The sequence below is a fragment of the Dendrobium catenatum genome, unplaced genomic scaffold (genome assembly GCF_001605985.2).
Source record: "Dendrobium catenatum unplaced genomic scaffold, ASM160598v2 fragScaff_scaffold_1220, whole genome shotgun sequence".
Lineage (NCBI taxonomy): Eukaryota > Viridiplantae > Streptophyta > Magnoliopsida > Asparagales > Orchidaceae > Dendrobium > Dendrobium catenatum.
In genome coordinates, this window is record NW_021319682.1 from 10,929,983 (window position 1) to 10,952,918 (window position 22,936).

Consider the following 22,936-nt stretch of genomic DNA (forward strand, 5'->3'; position numbering starts at 1 on the left):
GATGGATCTTAGTTCGATCGTAATGAGCGAGAGAATCTATTGCTGGTAATACTTCGATTAGCCAATTGAAGAAAAATATTGGGAAAGCTATTCCACAGACGCGCCAAACTGATGGCGACTTAGAATATACGCGGCGTAGAGATAAAATATAGCGTCTAACAAATACGTAATCAGGCACACCACAGATAATTAGGGAGAGAAACACCAGATAACTTTTTTACGGGAAAACCCGAAAGGAGAAAACCACGGCCTGGCCCAGATGAGAAAATTTCACTATTATCTGGATGGTTACAACGTTTATTCCATCCTTACTTGTGAGAGGCTAGAATTACAGTAAGTTAATAACATACAAAAAATCTGTATGATAAAGACGACCAAAATTAGGTAGTGATGGGAAAAGCTCAGGATGCAGTATAAAACATCAAGCGATGCGTTGGCAGGCTAAACTGCAGTGGTCGAGTTAGAAAACCCGGCAATGTCGGTAGACTCGGCGAGGTGGTTGTCAGAACTCCGCGGTGACGGCAGGAACTCCGCGCGCGGTGCCAACCGCAGGATGGAACTCCGGCGCGGTCTGGGCGGACGCGCGTCATGCCAGCTGTCCGTTTGGTCGCGCGCTAATGCAAGAACCCGGCGGTGATCGGTGGCATGAGAGCTCCCAAATTCCTCCTCCCTTCTCCTCTCTTCCTTCATTCACTTACGGCCCTTACCGTAAAATGGGCTCATATTTATGTTTTCTGGCAGTGGCCAATCTGAGCTTGTAAATTAGTGTGAACAGGACGAAATCGGGATGGTTTGATGGTACATCGATATTAATCTCTTGTGATCGTGGGACCGTTCGTATAGAGCATTTGTAAGCCTTGATGATCGCGAATTTGGTGATCTGTGACTCGTTGATTGCGTCATCGTCGAGACGTTCGATTCGAGTAGTAGGCATCGTGAAACAATTCGGAGACCGTTGTTCAACTTCAATTGTGGTTGAACCTCCCCAACAAGCGCTCTCGGGTCCTGATTTGGACCCATTTGGCTGGATTGGTTGAATGATGTCGTTGGGTTGTCTTCTGAGACGCTCAGTGTACTATAAGCTCGCTGAAATCAGAGTTCATATGTCATTTAATCTTGGAGTTTATCAACTCAATATATGCATAGATTCTGCACCCCCCCCCCCCCCCCCCTGATCAATAATTTCTTACGACGTATCATAATATTAGGTAATGACACCTACCATGCCATAAGATAGTTATAGCTAAATCTTTTAAAAATAAATCATATAAAAATTGAGTGTGTCCTTAGACTTAATAATAAATACGGAGTAGGGCGATGTAAATAGTGAACGAATATATATATATATATAATCGAAATAAGTGGATTAGTATATTAATTTATTTGAGATTATTATTACTACTAGTAATAAAAAGTTAGAATTGAGTATATTAAATGTCATCAAGAAAGAAATATTTGATCGACAGAATCCAACTCGAAGAATCTCAGGCAAAATAGAAGCTTGGAAGTTCAAAATTAAGTCAGGGACACTTGAAAACTACGATGTCCTAGCAAAACTGTAAGTCAAACTGAGCGTTGTGCGGGAACATATGAAACCCAACAACACCAAATTCAACTCAATCCGAGCCAAATGAGACCAAAGGCACTGAATCAACTGTTGGGAAGTTCGTACCACCTGAGTTACCCAACGGTCTTCGAACTAACGAGCTTATGTGTGACGACACGCGGCTCGACGAGACGAATCCAACGAGCCCAAGATCTCCAAATTCGAAGAGTCATTAAGACCTTCAAATGCCTGATAAACGGTCCACGATCGAAGGATTCAATATCGACCGTCATTCTAACACTTCCATATTGGCTTTGATCTCCTATCATTTATAGGCCATGCCACTCTAGAAATTATAAATAGACCCTCATTTCTCTGGAGAGACGAAAACAAAAAACAAGCAGCAAGGGGAAACAAGAAGAGGCGGCAGCGAAGAAGGTGATGGGAGAAGTATGAGTTAGACATCTCTCTCGGACCACGCCAGAGTTTCGCCCAAACCAAATGACGCCGTGAATTCTTCCTGACTTCCCAGGACAACCGGAATTCTGTCTGTACTTCCAAGGGGACGCCAAATTCTATCGTAACTTCCACGGGACGCGAAATTTGCCAATGGTACGACAGATTCCTCCTGACGCGATCCTTTCCAATTAACAACAGAGTTCCCTCTTAACGCCAAAACTCCGCCCAAGTGAAGCTAGAGTTCTCCTCTGCCACCAACAGACGTCGGACTTCTACTGGTTATCGGACTTTCGCTGGACGTATAATTGAAGATGGATTTCTTTCCATTGTTGGACTTCTACCTGACACCGTCCTTCCTGACTTATGTCGTTCCAACCTCCGTCGCCAGCCGACTACTGTCCTCCTGACTTATGTCGTTCGCCAACTACGATCATTCTGACTTATGTCGCCCACCGACTACAGTTCTTCCGACCTCCGTCACCTTCCGACTATGATCCTCCTGACTTACGTCGTCCGCAAACTACAGTCTTTCTGACCTCCATCACCAGACTATGGTCCACCCGACCAAACGAACATGTAAATAGTGATTCTTTGTATTCACATCATGTAATGTACTCTATAAAATGTACATCAAGCTAATGCCTTCTCACAAGGAAGGGCCCCATTTGTAATCAACTACAATACTAGTGGATTCATTAAAACTGTGCTAGGCCCCGTGGTTTTCCCCCTTTTTAGGGGTTTTCCTCGTAAAAATCTTGGTTTCTCATAAATGCTAGAACATCTCTCTTATCTGATTGCGCGCTGGATTTTAGTACAATGCTGAGACGTTAAACTTCATATTTCTCTACCGCCGCGAATACTCCTGGACGCAACGTAGATAAATAAATATATAAAAATTTTATAATATGTGTAAATTCCCTTATTAATTTGTACATGATAAACTTTTTCATATAAAGAAAAAAAATCGAACGGAGCCAAAATTAGTTTATTTCGAATTTATTCAAAGATAACTTTATTTATTGATTATCATCGTCAAGGGAATTTGAGATCATTCATTCAATTATTACATCAGAAGGCGCGAATCATAGAGTAAATCTCACGGCGTAAGATGTTCGCAAACTGCTAATGCTACCTCCGCATCGCTTTCTGCGGGGGACAGATCTCTCAAAGATCGTGCCCCAACGTCAGTACCGCCATCCAACGGCAGCTGAGAGCTTGAGATCTCTCCCGCGGCCCGAGCCCCGCGCTGTCCCTCTCTCTCTCTATGTTCTTCGGTAATCGGTAGTCATCTTCTTCACCGATTTTCCATTTCGTGACCAAATTACTCTCTCTCTCTCTCGTACTCGAAGAATTTTCTTCCGCAGGCTTGTTTCTCCTTCTTTGCGGTCGCGGTTGGGGTTTCAGAGTCGATTGCCATGTCGGCGGTAAGAACTCATTTATGCGATGAGATATATTGGAGCTTAATTTTCCATCGTCTTTGGTTTTTGGACGCCAGCGTGAATTATGGGTGCGGCTAGGTTTGGGCTTTCGTTTGCATTTTCGCTTGATTTCTTCTTTTTGTGGATTTCTGATTTGGAACGGTTTGGGGTTTGCTCAGATCTATTCGATTTTAATTCTGTTATAGAATTTGTTATCTTTAGGGGTTTAATATTTTTATTGATTAGCTAGAGAAAGCTTGAGCAAGAAGGCTTGGTGGATATTTATCAGACCTTTTTTAAGATGGAATGCTTTTCTTGTTATATAAGGTAGGTGATAATTCAGTTGCCTAGTTTTGGTCTGGTCTTGGAGCGTGTTAGAAACTATGCAGAGACTTCTCCTTACGGACTGTCTTGTCGCGTCTGGTAGCAGGTCTTGGAGCGTGTTAGAAACTATGCGTTGTATCTCTGTGTAAAATTGATTGTTTCTTGTTTACGAATTTAACCATTTACATATAATAATTTCAACTATGTATGATTTTCGGAATTGTTGGAGAGCTTTGATGCCTTATTGATGGCTAGGGAAGAGGTTTCGAGGGTTCACAGATTTATTGATCAAATTGATCAAAGAAAGATACAATATTTGGTCGAACTTGGCTCTAATACGGAAATTGATGGAGGGCCACGGACATAGTTTGGATCTAGAGAGGCGTTGAAATCACACAATTTTCATTTATAGCATAAGATGTTCAACAATATTTTTGAATACAAGACAGAGGTCCCTATCAATTGAAATATATTACAAAGCTAAAGCCAAAATTTTGAAATAAGATATAATCCTATCCAAAATAAATTATATCCTACCAAACATTCAAATTCAAGCCTGATATCTTCTAAAGAGGATAATTGAATTGTAAAAAATAAATTTAATGAAAAAGCATGAAATTTCAATGAAAAGTAATGATGGTCCTAAAAGTTCTTGAAAATGAACATGAACCTTATTCTTATACTAGGATTTGTAGATCGTACCATTATAATGGTGGTTACTAAATATGATTATGTTGATCGTTGTCATTCGGAATCACATTAATCATTATCTATTATGATCCCTATTTTCCTCATCATTGGAGAATTTATAAATTTTCCTCTCCACTACGCAGGCACTTATATAGACCCCATATGTTTCTCTGATCACCAAAGATTATAACATTATCCAAAAAAAACATGTGCCATAGCTTCATGATCTTTTCCTTTTGTAATGAGAATCCTAAGACCCATTTTAAAATCTTTTCATGTGTTATATCGTACAGTAACCAAACTTACATCTATGCATTCAGTTTCTCATGTCTATTCACAATAGATATTATCACAAGAGTCATTGCCAAAATCACCAAGAAACCAATGTGAATAGCTTCCTTAACTCCATCATCTTTCCCTCCATGCTATGATGATGGCCCTTGTTAGGGATGCAAATGAACTAAGCCGAGTCGAGTAGATTCTTGTTCTTTTTTGAGCTTGTTTATTATTAGCTTGTTCAAGTTTGGTTTGAGCTTGATTCAAACATTTTTGTTTGTGCTCAAGTTTGATTCGTTTAAAAGAATAGATGTTCATGTTTGGACTGTAGTTTGTTCATGTTCGATTCGTTTATACTATTTATTCTAGCTTTAAATAAACAAGCCTTATCGAACCTACTAACAAGCAATCACCTAGAGCCGTTCACAAACATTTATAGAGAGTGATTTTAATCTGCCAAACGAGCCCGTTCACGAACAAACAAGCTCATAATATGATTCTTCTTTAAACAAGCTTATTCATGAACACTTTAAACAAAATATATTACAAACATGAATAAATACCTTTTATTTATGAACAAATTCATTATAATAAAATAGTATAACATAAAAAATATAATTAATTTTTATATAATAAGAATAATTTACCATAGTAAAACTAAAAATTATGTTAAAATATACAAAATAACAATTTAATCAAGCTTCTTAATAAGCTTCTTATTGAGCTTGTTCACAAGCTTTAATTGATATTGTTTATGAACATAAATGAGCGGAATACATAGTTGTTCAAGTTTATTTATTTAACAGTCGAGTATTTAAAAAATTGTTCAAACTTGTTTGATTACTTAAACAAAAGATCATGAACGAACTGTAATTAAGCCGAGCCACGAGTAGCTTGTCCAATGCTTGGTTCATCTACAACCGTAGTCCTTGTTAATGTATTTGTGACAAGAAGCTTTTTTTATTTATGATGGACTACAGCTCACAGATAATTATTAGTTAAATTTGCCTGAGTTTACCACAAGGGCTTAGATTGAGTTTGAAATATTATCAAAAGATGAACTAGAACTTATGTCTAATGAAGCACCTGTGCTTGAGAATTTTGTTCAACGTGAGAATGTTTCTTATTTCTATAAATATTCTCAGCTTGTTCAGTTTCCATTATCTCATGAAACATGCATTAATTTAGTTTATTACAGTACATCTATAAAAGTTTGAGTTTGTGTTGATACTACCACCATTGTTATCTAGTCCACTATGAGGTCCATATTGCAAAGATCTTACAAGTATATTAAGTTAGGAGCCATCCAACAGCCAAACCTCTAAATTATTGTGTATGCTTTGTAATTATTCTTGTTATTGCATTTTGTACCGTACAAGCACCTCTTATATCGAATGATATAATTGTGCCACCACCTTCTCCTTAGCTACCTCATTTCAGCCAGTTTAGTCCATGAAAGAACAAATTTTTCATAAGCAAAATTAAAAAAAGATTAATGAGGATACAAAGCAGGTTAACTGCTGTTTATGGGTGATGAGATTTAGAAGGATAATGTTGGCTTTTTAAGAGTGAATATGATGATGATAAAGACGGCGTTTAGAATATTCTGAATATAATGACATTTGAAACTTAAGAATTGAAACCTCTTCTTTGAAAAGCAGTTTTGTGCCAAGAGCTAGAGGATGATGGATGGGTTACAAGGAGATCTTGTAGCAAGGGACATGCTGTAGTTGCCTCTATCTCGGCCAATAAAGAGGCTTACTTTCTAGAAGATGTAGTTAGAGAGGTCTAATCAAATTTAAGTCTATCCTATTAAACATTCAAATTCAAACCTAATATCATCAAATTCAAACATGTAAAACATTCAAATTCTATCATATTACATTTATTAAATATTTTAAGTAAAAAAGACTAAATTGTCCTCATACTTAACACCATCAACTCTACAATTAGATGACATGATCAAAATAGTCTTATTTGAAGAAGTTGAGGGACGAAAATGGTTCCTCAAAATACTTGGGGACCATTTGGGGACCATTTTGGTCCCTCACTAAAAGTTAAGGGACTATTTTGATCATTTTCTCGATTTAAATGAGAGTTTGACTATTAATAGAATGCAATGGAGAAAAATGATTCATGTAGTCAATCCCATATAGTAGGATAGAGGTTTGTTATTTTTATTGAAAGCTTTTATGCTAGATATAGTTTCCAATACTTATTATCACGGATAGGTCGAAGGCAAATTTGCCAGGTGTCATTTATTATTTACTGAAAAGGCAACTCAAGGCCTCAGTTTTTTTTTTGTTGTTGTGGACACCCTTGGAGGGTCCTTTTTTAGCAGCATGCTGTTTAGTAGGGAAAAAATATGTGAAAAGTGGTTATAGTTGTTGGTGATTGAACTAAGTATTCTTATCACGGTCTACTGCTAAAGACCAAGTCTCCTAAAGCTGGCAAGTTTTCTCCTTCTCTAATTTCAGAATCCATAGGGTGCATTCTTTTTATCTCGAGCTATGTAAGAATGCATGTTACAGATTTTTCAAGGTATGCGGTTTAAGGTGTAATATCACTCATGTTAACTTGAGACCAACCATTGTTTAACAACTACCTTGGGGTCTTACAAGCTTTGTGTTCTTCTTATTACGCTCTCCAGCATTCCTTCCCCATCTAAACTTCATATGGATGGTCCATAAAAGTAGATGTCTTAGACTTTCTTTGGGAAAACTTTTTTGTTGCTTCTTAAAGCACTTCCGTTTAAGCAATGTTTTTTACTGAATGAAATCAAATTGCTCCTTTTTTACGATTTTTTTTTATGAATTGACTGACCATCTATTTACCCTTGTTTATTGATTTGGAGGAAGTTGTGAACCAAAACCTGAAAGTTTTTTGGGATTCATAGGTGAGGACAGTCAAGGTCAGCAATGTTTCGTTTGGTGCAACTGTGCAAGACATAAAGGAATTCTTCTCTTTTTCTGGTGATATTGAATATGTTGAAATTAAAAGGCATGCCTTTACCATTGTTAGCAGATTTTTTTCTATTCGTCATTTACATTCTAATTATACCAGTGATTATATGACAATTTTAACAGTGATGATGATGAATGGTCTCAAGTTGCATATGTAACCTTTAAAGATAAACAGGGAGCGGAAACTGCAGTTCTTCTTTCGGTATGTTCTGTTTTTATTTCCTTGAGACGTCTTTAGTCTCTGTTTCTCTTCTTATATCCTTAGAGCTGTCTTTTGGCTGTGTTTGATTTGAAGGAAGGACAAGAAAGGAATTTGTAATGAAAATGATAGAAGAATTTGAATTGAAACTTATTTAACCTCACTAGTTTGGTTGGGGAGAAATTTACGGAAAATATTATTTTCTGTCTTGGTTGCTGAGAAATTGGTTATTTTTTTATTGTGGGGCGATGATAGGGGAATCACATGGGCCAAATAAAATTTTCTTCCCATTTTTCGACAGGGTTGGGTAGGAATTGTATATGAAAATCTGCATTTATTCACATTAAAATTAATTGAACTAAGTGGGTATTTAAATTCCTCAACAAAATATTTTGTATGTGTTTCTCTTCTAACCAAGCATCTGAATTTTCAAATATCCACTTTTGATTCACTCCATGCTCTTGATATTTGCAACCAAATGGTCCCTAAAAGCTTAGTTGTATCATCTTGTAACAGGTAGTAAGCTTTATTACATTATGTAAACTACAGGTTGTTAAATATGATTCAGTCATCTTTCTTTTGTTCAGCATCATCAAGAGATAACCTTTAATCATGTAAACGAACTTAAGCTGATCTTTTTTCCTCTCTCCTTCTAGAACAGTACCTGGAACCCTACTGCTCATAATATTCTGTAACAATTCTATTTTCTAGTATCACATGCTCATTGAACCAACAAACACTCAAATGATTTTCTTGTCTCTTATGGCATCATAACTATGATAGGAAATACTTGAGTTCGCAAGTAACCCTAATGGGAAATACTTGAGTTCGCAAGCAAACCTAAAAATAATCAGTAAAACAGCGAGAAAACGGAAGAAAATATGGTGGGAAAATAATCAAATGATAGACAGTCTTATAGAAAGCAAAACGAAACAAGAAGGAAACAAATATACAATTGATCCTCAATTTGAGAGGATCGTTCTCTCCCAATCTCTAGATGATAAATCTAGAGTCCCAAACCCTAAGAGAACACCAAGAGAATAACTCAAATCATGCATGCCCTAACCTTAGCCTCCTCCTCTTTTAATACATATCTTCTTAATAAAAGATTTCTTAAAACAAACATTAATTCAAATAGTTTCCTTATGCCCCTTCCCTCTCTCTCCTTGCCGCCCTAGGGGGGGCTACATGATTGGGCGGCCATCAAAGGAGGCGGCTTAGCCCGCCTACTATATGTATGAACCGGCCTCACCTGGGCCGGTTTGGACGGTTCGGCCAGAACCGTAACAAACTATTGTTGCATGTAATGTCCTCGAGAGCTCCCACTGAAATCATGACATAAATGCTAACCTTATTGTGATTTTACAGGGTGCTACCATTGTCGATATGTCGGTCATCATCAGCCTAGACCCGGATTACGAGTTACCTCCATCTGCTTCAGCTCCTCCTTTGGTAAATCAAACTATAATATCCTTCAGTGTTTTGTTTTCAATGTCTTATTCTTTATAGTATTTTATTTTTTGAACTTGATTTTATTTGTCAATATATAGCCATCATCTCCAAAACAGGCTTCGGGCACCGAAACTGCAGTTCAAAAGGCTGAAGATGTTGTGAGTTCAATGCTAGCTAAGAGCTTCATCCTGGGTAAAGATGCTTTGAATAAAGCCAAGTCTTTGGATGAAAAGCACCAGTTTACATCCACTGCTACTGCCAAGGTTGCTTCCTTTGACAAGAGGATTGGACTGAGCGAGAAGATCAGCATAGGCACTTCAGCTGTCAATGAGAAGGTCAAGGAGATGGATCAGAAGTTCCAGGTCTCGGAGAAGACAAAGTCGGCATTCGCCGTTGCCGAGCAGAAAGTGAGCACCGCAGGCTCGACCATCATGAAGAATAGGTATGTGCTTACAGGAACAGCATGGGCGACTGGACTCTTCAATAAGGCGGCCAAGGCTGCGGCCGATGTCGGATCAAAGACGAAGGAGAAAGTTGCAGCCGAAGAACAGAAGAACAAGAGTTTGGAGGATGAGTTCTCCCAGGTTCAGTTTTCCGAATCCCCAAATGCAGCTTCGAGCGAACCATCGTCGAAAAAACCAGCACCCGCTCAAGGATTGATACTATGACTTGCAGAGATCAATCATCAATGCTTCTCTTATTGGTAATGGCACTTGAGTTGGAATTCTTAAAGAGATCATTAAGGTTCTTAATATAAAGTTAATGTTGACTGTAAATGATCTGTGTTTGTCCGAGGAATTAGAGATGAACTTCGAAACATCTGATATTTCTTCAGACTCGTATTTGTGATAAAATCATGTTATGTGCTGTATTTATGAATGAACTTGGTCAGTAGCTAGTGTTTGTAGGAACTATTTTGTTTTATATTGAATAACAAAGCAAACCTATAGGGCAATGTGGGTAAATAAACTATACAATATTCTCACTAAGCTTTATTTTCATATTATTTGATTTGGTTCATTATAAATTAATTTAATTTGACATTTGTACAAGTTTAAGCAAATCGACGTTCCAGCACTATCATTACTGTACTAACCCAACTAAAATCACGTGGCCTAACTCAGTTAAAATGATTCCATTAATATATATTGTTGGTTACAAATAATGTTGTTACTCTAATTAGATAAAATGTTGATGGATTCTATAGTGGAAGTTGGAAGAGCTTTGAGAATTTCCTTAAATATCCATTAAAATTTTTGAAAATTAAATTATTTCGATCATTATATTAGTTTGCTATCAAGTTTAAAACCTTAATCCAAAATTATAGGCAATTTGAGAAAATTTAAATGTTCTTTAACATAACAATAAAAAAAGGATTAATTAAAATTTACCTTAAGAATGATTTGCTGATCAGTTGCGCCTGGTTTCTTCTTTCGGCCTTTCACTCTCTCTCCCTTCTCTTTCTTCATTTCTTAATGATCTGATTCAATATCATGCCCAATTTTCACAGCCTTAATAAAAACACTCAAATGGATGACCCGCATTGATTCGTTTAATCATGGTCTACTTCTTCATTATTTAAGTATCTTAATGACTACAAAATTTAATGATATTAGGCTTGTTGAGTTGCTTGTTTGCTATAAGTACGCAAAAATGAGAGATTATTTGATTTTTCAATTAATGGTCTAAATTCTCTAATCTCATTAAAGAATTAGGGGTTATTTGTAACTTTTTAGAGTGATATTGTTTGATCATAAATTATCCTCTTAAAAATTTAAGCTTCTTAATAAAATCGGAATTCAGTAATTTTGTTTTGAGAATGGGGTATCTACCTGCTGTCACTTTCTTTGGAGTGCTTTGTGGCATAACTAAACTAGCGAGGTCATCCACTAACATCAGGCCACATTTGCTTTGCCCCACTTAAAAAGCGAGGTCGTAGTAGAGGGTATTCAAACCCGGGATGGGGGTTGCCAAACGTGCTCGCACATCGACCACCATATTTGGTTTCATTATGAAGAGCGATTATTCTGTGCGGACACCGAACGAGAGAACCGTCAGGTTCCATGCTCAGTACCGAGCGCTACCGAGCATTCGGTACCTAACGCATCATATTTTTTGAGGCGACATGACGCATTTTTATTGGTCTCCAGATGAATCCGAACCCGCACATAATAATTTTTCCATTATGAAACATACTATATTGCTTTTCGTGCCACCGACCTCGTCTTTTCCCTGGGCCTTGATGTTTGCCTTTTTACTTTTGTTTTCTTGCTAATTTTACTACACATATAACCACCTTTTGATCAATATACGGGCTTCGCCCCAAAATTTCCCAAAAAAAAAAAACTATAATTTTACTAAAATTAGAATTCGAATAATCCTAAATCTATTTTGTAATTACTTTCTCTATTATATTTTTTTTCTCACTCCTCGCACTCTATTTATTTATTTTATAAAAAACTAGTTGAAAAAGGACAACTTAACCCAGGCCCACTAATTATTAACGGAATCATTGGTCCGCAAACCCACGCCGTCACCGCCACGGCGCCACCAATTTTAGTAGTTTAAACGGTTTTATTATTATTAATTAACGCTGATCAGATTAACAGTCATATTTATTCATTAAAAAAAATTTCCCTCACATGCATATAATAAAATAATACATTATATTATAATTATAAAGTGGCGCATCAATTTCTGCATTATTATATTATTATTATTATTATTATCGTGTTAGTACAATCCTATTATACGAACAATTCTTAAAATAGTTTTAAGACAACTTAAAAGTCAACTACAGCCCACTGCAGCATGTTACTAACGAAAAGTCAACTACTTCATTTAGCTAAAAATATTCATTGAAAAAGTTTCATGTTACATATCAAAATAGCTAAATGATGATGAGGCATGATTAGTCTTCGAATGATGTTCTGTGGCCGCACGTAATTATTTCTCAAAAAAATTATAATTGTTGTAAACCGGCTATACCAAAAGCTTAACATAAAAAGAGAATTGACAAAAAATATAATAAAGAGAAGCCCAAAATGGAGAGAGTTACATAGGAAACACTATATTAAAACTCGACTAGGACAACCTTTGGTCCCTAGAAATTAAACGACCATCCAATAATTCATTATGCTTAATTATACCTCAATGTTAAAAAACAATTTACATTAAATACATCACTACTCTCTGCAGAGATTGAAAAGAGAGTTATATGATAAGGGAGCAAGTTCATCACAAGACTCGCCTGATTAATCTTTTACAATGAAGGTTAAATCCCATGAAAAAAGAGCTAATTGTAACATTCACAAAATGCTAATCCAAAGTCAACTCATATCAAAGACTTAGCTTATCTGGAGGAATCAATGTTGGACTTATCGGATCGTTAGCTATTCATGTGAAGGTTGGTTATTCGGGATCTATAAATAGTATGTTTTATAAATTATCCGAGAGATCAAAATAGGCACATATGGTTTATTTATAACCAAATAGAAATTAATATTATACGGTAGCAGCAAGAAATTCTTTGGCATTGAATCGGGGTATTTAAGAACAATATGTTGTTTGTTCCTGTTCGATGTTGTCAAGAATTCCTGATTATTGCATGGGAAGAGATTCATCTTATAAGCATTTTTTCATTCAAATGTTTTTCTATTAGAGCTTCCCTCATTCTTTTTATCGAGCATAATGATGCGAATTGAGCATTAATGAGTTCTAATATGCTGCGCCCGACAGCTCCCCTTTCTCGGTCCGAGAAGTGCATTGTTGGAACTGGGTTGGAAGGCCAAGCGGCTCTAGATTCCGGGATTTCAACTATTTACTAATTGATTTTTGTCGAAGCTCAATTCAAATTAAGATTTCATTTGGGATAATTTCCTTGCTATTTTATTTTTATGACTTTAATCATGAACATAAAACTAATTACTTGTTAATTTTATTAATATATAAGAGACCCTTAAAACATATATAACATATAATTCATTTATTTATGAAATAAAAAACGAAAAATATCAAAAAATAAAAATATAGGCACAAATCCAATACAACCCGAAAATACAGCAGAGCCGAAATGCCCTAAAACACGAAATATCACACACCCACCCTTCTACCGCAACCTCCGCCACCGCCGTCGCCGGTGTCGCCGGGCTTAGTCTACGGCGAACATTCTAAGCATTTCCAATTTTCCAGCGACCAGCCTTCTTCAGCGCTCGACGACTCCCAATCGCCGTCCCGATCTTTTCCGGACCCAGCAAACCTCCCATATCTATTCCATCGATCCCTACAAGCATTCAAAAACCCTAAATCATTACGAAATAGAAAGGATCAAACGGTCAATAGATCAGCATTTTGTCGTTGAAAACTAAAAGAGCGGACAAGCCTCCGAAGGCGACCGGATCTGGGAAGAAGATAGGGAGATCAGAGGAAGGTGATTGATTCAATGATTACCTGTAGGGTTGGGATCGTGGGAGCAGAGATATAGGATGAGGAGGCATAGGAGGGTGAGGAAAGGGATGAGGTGGATAGATCTACTGGTTTTCAAAGTCGATCGGATCATCTTCTCCGTCTTCAACTTGTACTCCGATGATGATTCGGCCGCTGCCACATATTCAGACTCCGGAGAGGATGGATTCACCTGCTTCTCCTCCTGATTTAGGTTTCCGCTACCGCCATGGATTTGGAGCTTAGAGCTCGGAGATCCCAACGATTGCCTCGGCATTCTCAGAAGAGTTGAGCTGTGCGATGCTAAGCGGCGCCTTAAAATGGTTGGTTTTAATTATTTTATTAATAAATGATTAGCCCATTGGAATTTCTTTTATTAAATTATTGTATACGATTTTCTTAACAAGGTGTTTATTATATTAATCCCATAAATAATATATATATATATATATATTATTTATGGGATTAATATAATAAAAGAAGAATTTTCAATTTTTTGGGAAAAAAAATTTAAAGTGCTATAATTCCCTTTCTTAACGTTACACAACTCTCTTCCAAAAAGTCATGGAAGTATTTTCTTTAAAGTTATATAACCCTCTTCGTTAAAATCACATAACTATGTTTATTAAAGTTAGATAACTCTTTCATTTAAAGTTATGTAACGTTTTACCTCTCCCTTCAAATATAAATACCTCTTTATAGGAGGAGAAATTTGCATCACTTCTCTTGTCCAATCTTCTTTTGTCCAATTTTCTTCTCCATTTCTTCTAACTAGAGAGACTTTCCATTAACTTGATTAGGAGATATCCCCTTTCAAGCTTCAGTATACTTCTTTATAGAGAACAAGTTATTCTTACCCTCTTTTCTTCTTCATTTATTCTCACAAAAGAGGTATTTCAATGTCTTGAATATTGATATCCTCTTTCAAGCTCCAGTTCCCCTCGTTGTAGAGAATGAGTTGCTCTTGCCTCCTTTTTTTAATCCATTTCTTCTCATAAAAGAGACATTCCATTGTCTTGAATAGACGATATCCCTTTTCAAGCTTTAATGCCCCTCTCTGAAGAGAACGAGTTGCTATTGCCCCCTTCTCTTTTCCATTTGTTCTCATTAGAGAGGCATTTTACTATCTTGAATATGCAATATCCCCTTTCAATAGTGTCCATTTTTTTAGAGAATAAGCTGCAAATCTTTGGTTACCGCCAAACAAATGGAAATTTATAAAGGCATTTTTCAATAATTTAAAATGTAGTGGAATTTTAATTTATAATAATCTTATTTTAACATAATATCTTCTAGAATATATAATTTGGATGAAGAAAAATTATGACATTTACAAGTACCTGCTAAAATCTCCTCCTTGGATTAGACCTGTGGATCAACAACATTTACTAATCATTTAGTGGGAGCTTTTGAAGTGTGGATAGATGCTTCCTGAACTTTGGATGACTTCTTCCACATAATTACATGAGACCTCCCTACCTAAGTAGATAATCCAGCCTTGAACAAATATTCTTCCTCTATATACTTTTCCAGATAACGCACCTTATAGTGAAGAGTATCAACATAAGAAATATTAGACATCCTCAATATATCTTCTGCTATAACATGAAGAAGAATGAGTAAATTCTTCAGCTTTCTCCACGTATCTAATCGATTCCAATCATTCTACAGAAATAAAAATCTACTAACCTAGCTCTTTAATGGATCTTATGTGTGGATATCTAGCTATTTGGATCCAAATGTAATACGACCCTACATATCACAAGTGAATAAACACATCCAAGAAAAGAACTATGGAGTCAAAATGCTCCACGATCTCTAGAAAAGACAATCAATTCCACTATAATCGACATGGCTCTGTATGAGAACTAAGATAAACTCACTCTACTTGTCATTGAAATATCAATCAACACTAAAGGTGGTGGAAATCATAGCCTCGAATATAAACTGAACTCCTAGATAGTCAAATATCCTAGAGGAGGAAAATAGACCCCCGATAAGGCTTTTCAGGCAGTTTCATCACAAGATCATTAGGTAAGTGAAACTTTTTTCTAAGGATGATCAAAGGATTACTCGTAATCGTGGAGACCACATTGTCAGTTTTTGCCACCTTGTGACTTTTTTTCGGATAGTCATTCTGGGCAGCAAGACATTGATCTCCTTTAATCAAGAGAATTTTGATAGAAGAGTAATCGCTATTTGAGCTTCTGCACTAAAGAGCGATACTAAGTTTTGATAGGGGATGCCTCATATCCAAAGCAATGGAAAGCCTCTAATGTGAGAAGGAATATGGGGGAAAAAAGAAGGATGAAAATTTAGTTTTCTACACAAAGAGGGTGCTTGTACTTTTTAGGGGATCGATGTCACCTATTCAAGACTGTGGAAAACCTCTATTGTAAGAAGACTAGTGGAAGACGTGTATTTCCCTCCTACCTAAGAGGGGGTATTTATAAGACCATTTTTTTTTCTTTTGGATTAGGTTTCTAGAAATTTTTTAAATTAAAATTTTGAAAAATTTGACAACATGTAACCCAAACCTATTCATACTATAAACAACTAAATAAATCCAGAATTGTTATTAAGTTATTGCGCGGAATAATAATCGAAAAAATCCAAAATTTCCCTCAAAAAAAAATCGAAAAAATTATGTAAGAACTTTCTGATATAAAACACGTGGAAAAAGTCTGCCCTTCTATGAAAAAATGAATGGCGGGGATCCATCCTCCTTATCGCCAATATGCTTTACAAAATCGATCGGACGGTCAGTATCATCCGAAAGAAGAGAACAATTCCGACGGCGTCGAGAGGTTGAAGACGAAGTTGTCAACGTGGCGGAGCCGCGGAAACGATGACAGGTCACCGGAGCCGACGTGCCTGTAGAAGTTCAAGATGTTGTTTCTTGAACCGTAACAGAGAGAGAGAGGGAAAGAAGTATGAGAAGAGAGAATAGAGAACAGAATCTCAGAAATATAAAAGTATTTTTCATTCACCTATTAACACAGTACAAGAGTCTATATATAGATTTACAGAGGAGAGTTGTATATATGGCAATACAAAAAATACAAATAGATATTTTAATCCTGTTGCTCTAATAGTGCCTTCCTCACCTGAAACGCCCCCTCGCTTCTATACTTCCAGCTTTGAACCTTTCCTCCTTTCTTTTATTACTTAATCATCAGATTTCTTCTAAAAAAGAGCAGACAGTCATCATCGTTTCTCGAATTCGTTTATTTTATTAGTAAATTTTGTGGAAGAAAAGTTGTCAGATTGATCGTTTCAAAGGGCATGGCCGGCAGAAAAAAAATGACACCAAACCCTTACCCCTACGCTATTTCCGAGACACCGTAGAAGAAGAGGAGCTGAAGCAATCGGAGATGAGCGGCGGTGTAGCACAGAAGGTGAATTTGGAGGAAGAGCAGCTTACAGAGCTCCGGGAGATCTTCCGATCCTTTGATCGGAACAACGATGGCAGCCTAACGCTGCCGGAGCTGGGCTCTCTCCTTCTAGCTCTCGGCTTCAAACCGAGTTCAGAACAGCTCAAGGAGCTCATTCTGAAGGCCGATACTAACAACAATGGACTCGTGGAATTCTCCCAATTCGTGGAGCTGGTGGCGCCGGACCTTGTTCGGACCAAATCGCCGTACTCCGAGGACCAGCTCCGGAAGCTTTTCAGGTTTTTCGATAGGGACGGCAACGGGTTGATCACTGCGGCCGAGCTCGCTCACTCCATGGCGAAGTTAGGCCACGCTCTTACGGCCAAGGAACTCACCGGGATGATCAAGGAGGCCGATAAGGACGGAGATGGCAAGATCAACTTCCAGGAGTTCTCGCATGCAATTACTTCTGCTGCTTCTGATAATAATTATTGGCTTACTTCAATTTGCGCGTTTCTGGTTCAGTTTGAGGTTGATTCATTTGGGTTTTTTCGTGAAATAGGATTAAATCTGGTTGAATTGAATGAATGAATTTTCTCTGTTCTACATTTTGGATCGATTTGAATGAAGAATACAGCCATTTAAGCAGCTTTTTAGTTCCTTTTCTCAGCTTGTTTAATCATTCTTTTGAAGTAAGCCAGATGAAGATGATTTCTCAGTTTGATAACATCTATTGATTTTGGCATCCTATTTATTTGATTTAAAATCATGCTAGCACTGTATTTATTGCTTCCTTTTGCCATAGCTTTTTTACTGTTTTATTTTTTCGGATCGAAATTAAAATTTATATTTAATAGTTTAATGTTATATTTTTTTTGGGAGGATTCGAACAAGAACCGCATGGGAGGAAAAGTTTCGCTCAACCAGCAAGCTACTCGCACGATCTCACTTATTGTTAATTTAATTCCCCTGATTTGACAACATTGCTTTCTTTTGATAAATTTTTATACTAAGAAGTTGCTTTCTTTATCACAATTTTACAATAATCTTTATAAAAAATTGTAGTCCTTTCAAACAAACCTTGAGTCGAATTAAGTTGCAATAATTTGTTTAAGTTGAAATGATTGAACCACCTTAAACTATACTTTATTTTCAAAAATATTAATAATGAATTATAACACATTTAATAAATATCATTTATAATAAGTCATAAGGGTCGAAGATGAAAATTGAGTTCTCTTATAAATCCTTTGAACTAAGATAGAGAAATCTCAACTTCTCTCTCTTCTTTCCTACCTCAATTAACCTAATTATCTCTAATAAAATTAGAATTATTCTTATTGGACAATTTTGGATCTCTAGCGCTCTAGTCCATTATCCACGGCCCATATTGTTAGGATCCATGATTCTCAACACATAAATGGGCCAGACCCAAGGCCCATAGAAAGCCGTAAAAAATGCCCCCACGCATGTTTATATAAAGTCCTAATTTTTTTAATTCAGAAAATAATCTGCTTAATATTATATTAAATTAAACGATCACTCAATTTTTTTTTTTAATTTATTAAGGGACTTGAAAATTTATCATTTGGAAATAAAATAAATGAAATTCTGTATAGTCTAAATAAAAATGAACGAAATTATTTTTCATCCCTAAGGAATTTGATGAAGTTTTGGGCTTTTTCTTTGCACAATAAACATTTGTCGTCTATAGTTTTTGTTTAATTATACATGTTGCGCGGTCTTAAGTGGAGGAATTTATTGAAATAAATAAATAAATAATTTGAATGTTAATAATAAGATTATCAAAGTTTAATTATAGTACACTAATAATTTAGAGCTTTTCACCATTTTTTTTTTAATTTTGTCAGATGATTCAAATTGCATCATATAAGTCATAAATATTTTAAGTAATTTATAATTTTATGATTAAAATCATTATATTTTCATAATTATTTACTCATATTCACACATATTATACACTCCAATATACGGTTATAGACAACTCACAAGGATTAGTCGGGCTCTCCTTAGAGGGGGTTAGCCAAGAGGTGCACCTGTCTAAAATGTGATATATAATAGTGGTACTTGCATTTGCAGAATTCAACAAGAGCAGAGAGGCAATCTCCTCAGAGAAATTCGATTAGGAAAGCATACTCCCTAGATAATTTTGATTGAGGGAAGAATACACTAACACATCAATAGATCTTAACCCAATGAGATACTTGCCTCATGCAAAATCTTAAATAAAGATTCACCCTAGCTGAGGAGACTCACATCTCTCAGAAGAACCCCCATCTATATGAGATATACATCTTTTCAATCATGCTAAGCTCAAATGAACTCATTTAAGATACTTGTCTGAGAGAACTCACTCAAGACACCTTCTTAATGCACGAGCTTAAAAGACACTTTCTAAGAAAACTCATCAAAAATATTCATCATATAGAGTCAAAGTCCCATCAAATATGAGTGCCCACATGTACACGCCTGTAATAGTCTATGATAGTCCAATCATTATTTATTTATTATTTAGTAGATATAATCTTTCATGTAGTATTCTCAACCCCACAAATAAAGTGTTGAAAAGTTTTTTTTTTTTTTTTAACATTATGAGAGATTATGTCATTTTCACTATCCAAATAAAATATATATCCAACACATAATAATTTATTTCATTTCAGCAATATAGTATAATATAGCACCAATTTTTCATCCACATTAACCGGTTCGATCATTTTTAGTTACGCCAATGAGGCTTATGTAAGCTTACTTGGAAATAGCCAAACAAACTATTATCTTTGATGTCAATATATTAGAGAATCATCATACTCTAATAAATTGCTAGCTCGTGTTGAGCTTGAGTCAACTCAACTAGCTAAGAGATGTCGATCTCATGGTTCAATAAGATCGGGCCAAACCATCCAATGGTTAATTAATGAAATATAATTAGCAGTATCTCCAAAATTTTGTAAAGTCATTATGTCAATCATATATTATCTCTTTTGATATACTTTTCTTTTACATACCATTGCCTTTACTCCCACCTATAAATAGGAGGCATACATGTAAGCCTAAGGACACAATAACTTATTTGTCTCGACATCTTTACTTTCAAGTTTCTAGCAAAAATCTCTCTCTCTCTCTCTCTCTCTCTCTCTCTCTCTCTCTCTCTCTCTCTCTCGGGTTCTTTACTTCATACCAAATTTTGCAAAAAAATTATTACTTGTGGTGCCCGAATATGTATGGAGGTCAATTCGGGCGCATCACATCAACGAATGCACAATGCATTGGATGATATGACACTGTGCATTGGGGTGCCGTAACGCGTCCGATTTGACCTCCGGACACGTTTGGACTCCACACAGAATAATCTTTCGTTGTGAAAAATTAATTAAAATGATACAAGGTAAGAGTATCACCCACACGCAAATTTGAATTCAACATATATCGTAAGTCGTGCCACCACTATCTTTTGGCCAAAGCTAATAACTAAAATGATAAATCTTAATATTCTATATGTGAGACGAGTGCAAGTAATTGTAAAAATATTTACTAAACAAACAGAATTTTTGAAATTTTTTATAGAAATCATACATTTTTTCTTCAATAATAAAGTCGAATACTAAACTTTTTATAATGATCAAATTCTAATAGATTTTGTTATGAAAAAATAAAAAATAAATAAATATATGATAACTACCTTAGAAATAACATTGTGAAAAGTTGATTACTATAATACTTTCTTGTTAATTCAATCAGGTTACTAATGATTAAAGTTTACTAAATGATGCTTTTTTTCCTAATCTCACCATTAGAAACTAATCATATTTTTATTAAAAAAATCTCATCATTTAGCGTCAAAGCCAATCATATAATTACACCTTATAAATAAATAAATGCACGTTTAAAATACAAGAGTAAGCAGCTGGCACATGCTTTGTCAATTTCTTAATCATCAAAAGGAAGAGAAGCACTAATCATAATTAATTAATAAACAACAATTAGGAGAATGAATCTTTCAATATTTATGCTTTATTAATCTTGAAGTGATTAAGCTATTTGCCTAATGTTGTTAGCAATGACGACATGAAGACACTTCAAGAATATGTTGCAGACAATTAGTATCTGTTAATTAGTAATTATAGCTAATTAAACATTATAATAATATTTAAAAATGTTATATATTTCAATTAGTTTCTAAAAGTATCAAGATCTGTTCAATAAAAAATTATAATTCAAACCTGGCTCTAAAATTTTGAATTTTATTGGGTCTATTTGTGTTATGTGTGGAATTTGATTATGTTGATCAATCCGATTATTTTGTTGCCTCGGATCTCAAGTTTATCGTGCTTGTTGGGGTTGTGAGGGGTTTACCTCCTTCTTGTTGGGGTTGCTTGGGGTTTACCCCCTTCTTTGCACCCGATTTTTTTCCCATACAATACCCTAACGCTGCGTACCCGAGTGCCTCGATGTTGTATTCCCGAACAACCCAGCGCTGAACGACAGATAGTAGATCGCCGCAGTGGTATGAATATGGTGATGTAATGGTGCAAGACAGAGGCTTGAGTGTCACTATGCCCCAAACCGGCGCCGCAGCATCAAGACATATTGAACGGTTTCTTTCTCGTTTTTTTGACTAGGCTTTCTCTTTGTATTTTTTATGAAGGCAAGAGTGAGGAATGGTGCATGTGAGAATAGAAACAAGGAGAGAGCAAGAGAGAAAAGAGATATGTACTCATTTCTCCCAATTCTCTTAGTTGATTCCTTGGTGTGATTTTTTTTCTCCATTTTTTATTTCTTCACGTTAAATGCTAGTATCCTTTATTTCCGTTGCTTTTACTTTCTTGTTTGTTTCGTCATTATGGTTGATACGTCATCACAAAATTAGCTTGATCGCGCACGAATCTCGAGGCAAAAGTTAGTTGGAAACCTCAAAAATTAAATCCGGGACCACCTGAACTCCGATTTCAACGAGCTTACAGTCAAACTGAACGTCTCGGAAATACAAACCCAACGACACCAAGATCAACCCAATCTGAGCCCAAATGAGTCCGAGTCAAGGGCTCAAAGTGCTGTCGGAAGGTTCAAACAGCAATTTGAGTTACCAAACGGTCTCCGATTTTTACGTGCTTATACTCGAATCGAACGGCTTGACATGAAAGGGGAGGATAAGAACCGGGGCCTGGCCAGTTTTTGAAATTGGAATCCACGTATTTGTTAGTTGATCGTATTACAAAATGAGCCCCTTCCTTGGGGAACGGCCTATGGATTGATGTAGCAAATATACTATAAGTATTTATGGATTGCTCATTAATAGGAGGAGTGAATATAAATGTTCTGTTTGGTCGGATAGGGACCAGTAGTCACTATGGCAGGAGACCGGGAGAGGTCAGAGACCGTTGTTATTTTTAATGAAGAAGGTCGGATGATGACCATAGTAGCCCGGGAGAGGAGTCATGGGAAGGTACCGTAGTCAACGGCAGTGAGACTGGGGTCTGAAGACCTTTGTTTTGTTGATGTGAGAGGTGAAAAGGAATTAATAGTAGGAGTATGTCGATGGTCGGGCAATGACCGTTAGTAGGACAGGTGAACCGCCGGTCTGAATGTGGGCCTTAGCAGAACGTACGAGGCTATCAGCAGACGTAGGGTACTGCGTCGGTGCCTTAAGGCTCAGGACGTGGTGTCTTCAGCAAGAGTAGGGAACTGACGTCGGGCCTGAATGTGTGGACCTTTAGATGAACCTGTCGGGTCTGAAATCGCGCCTAACCGTCGGGCCTTGAGATGGTGGT

At 36.3% G+C, this 22,936-nt stretch overlaps 3 protein-coding genes across 3 annotated transcripts; 2 read left to right on the forward strand and 1 right to left on the reverse strand.

Annotated features, from left to right (window-relative positions):
• Positions 1–3,152: 3,152 nt before the first annotated feature.
• On the forward strand, positions 3,153–10,299 carry LOC110115159 (binding partner of ACD11 1). The gene is made up of 5 exons (XM_020848298.2): positions 3,153–3,429; positions 7,610–7,713; positions 7,800–7,878; positions 9,244–9,327; positions 9,426–10,299. Exons 1-5 carry the CDS (start codon positions 3,421–3,423, stop codon positions 9,993–9,995), a joined length of 846 nt encoding a protein of 281 aa, XP_020703957.1. The 5' UTR covers positions 3,153–3,420; the 3' UTR covers positions 9,996–10,299.
• Positions 10,300–13,293: 2,994 nt separating this feature from the next.
• Positions 13,294–14,094, reverse strand: LOC110115181. The gene is made up of 2 exons (XM_020848347.2): positions 13,777–14,094; positions 13,294–13,609 (listed from the first exon to the last, which is right to left on the reverse strand). The coding sequence occupies exons 1-2, from the start codon at positions 14,045–14,047 to the stop codon at positions 13,497–13,499; spliced, it is 384 nt and encodes a 127-aa protein (XP_020704006.1). The 5' UTR covers positions 14,048–14,094; the 3' UTR covers positions 13,294–13,496.
• Positions 14,095–16,870: 2,776 nt separating this feature from the next.
• LOC110115184 (probable calcium-binding protein CML18) lies at positions 16,871–17,735 on the forward strand. The gene has a single exon (XM_020848351.2). The coding sequence runs from the start codon at positions 17,145–17,147 to the stop codon at positions 17,733–17,735; it is 591 nt and encodes a 196-aa protein (XP_020704010.2). The 5' UTR covers positions 16,871–17,144.
• Positions 17,736–22,936: the final 5,201 nt, after the last annotated feature.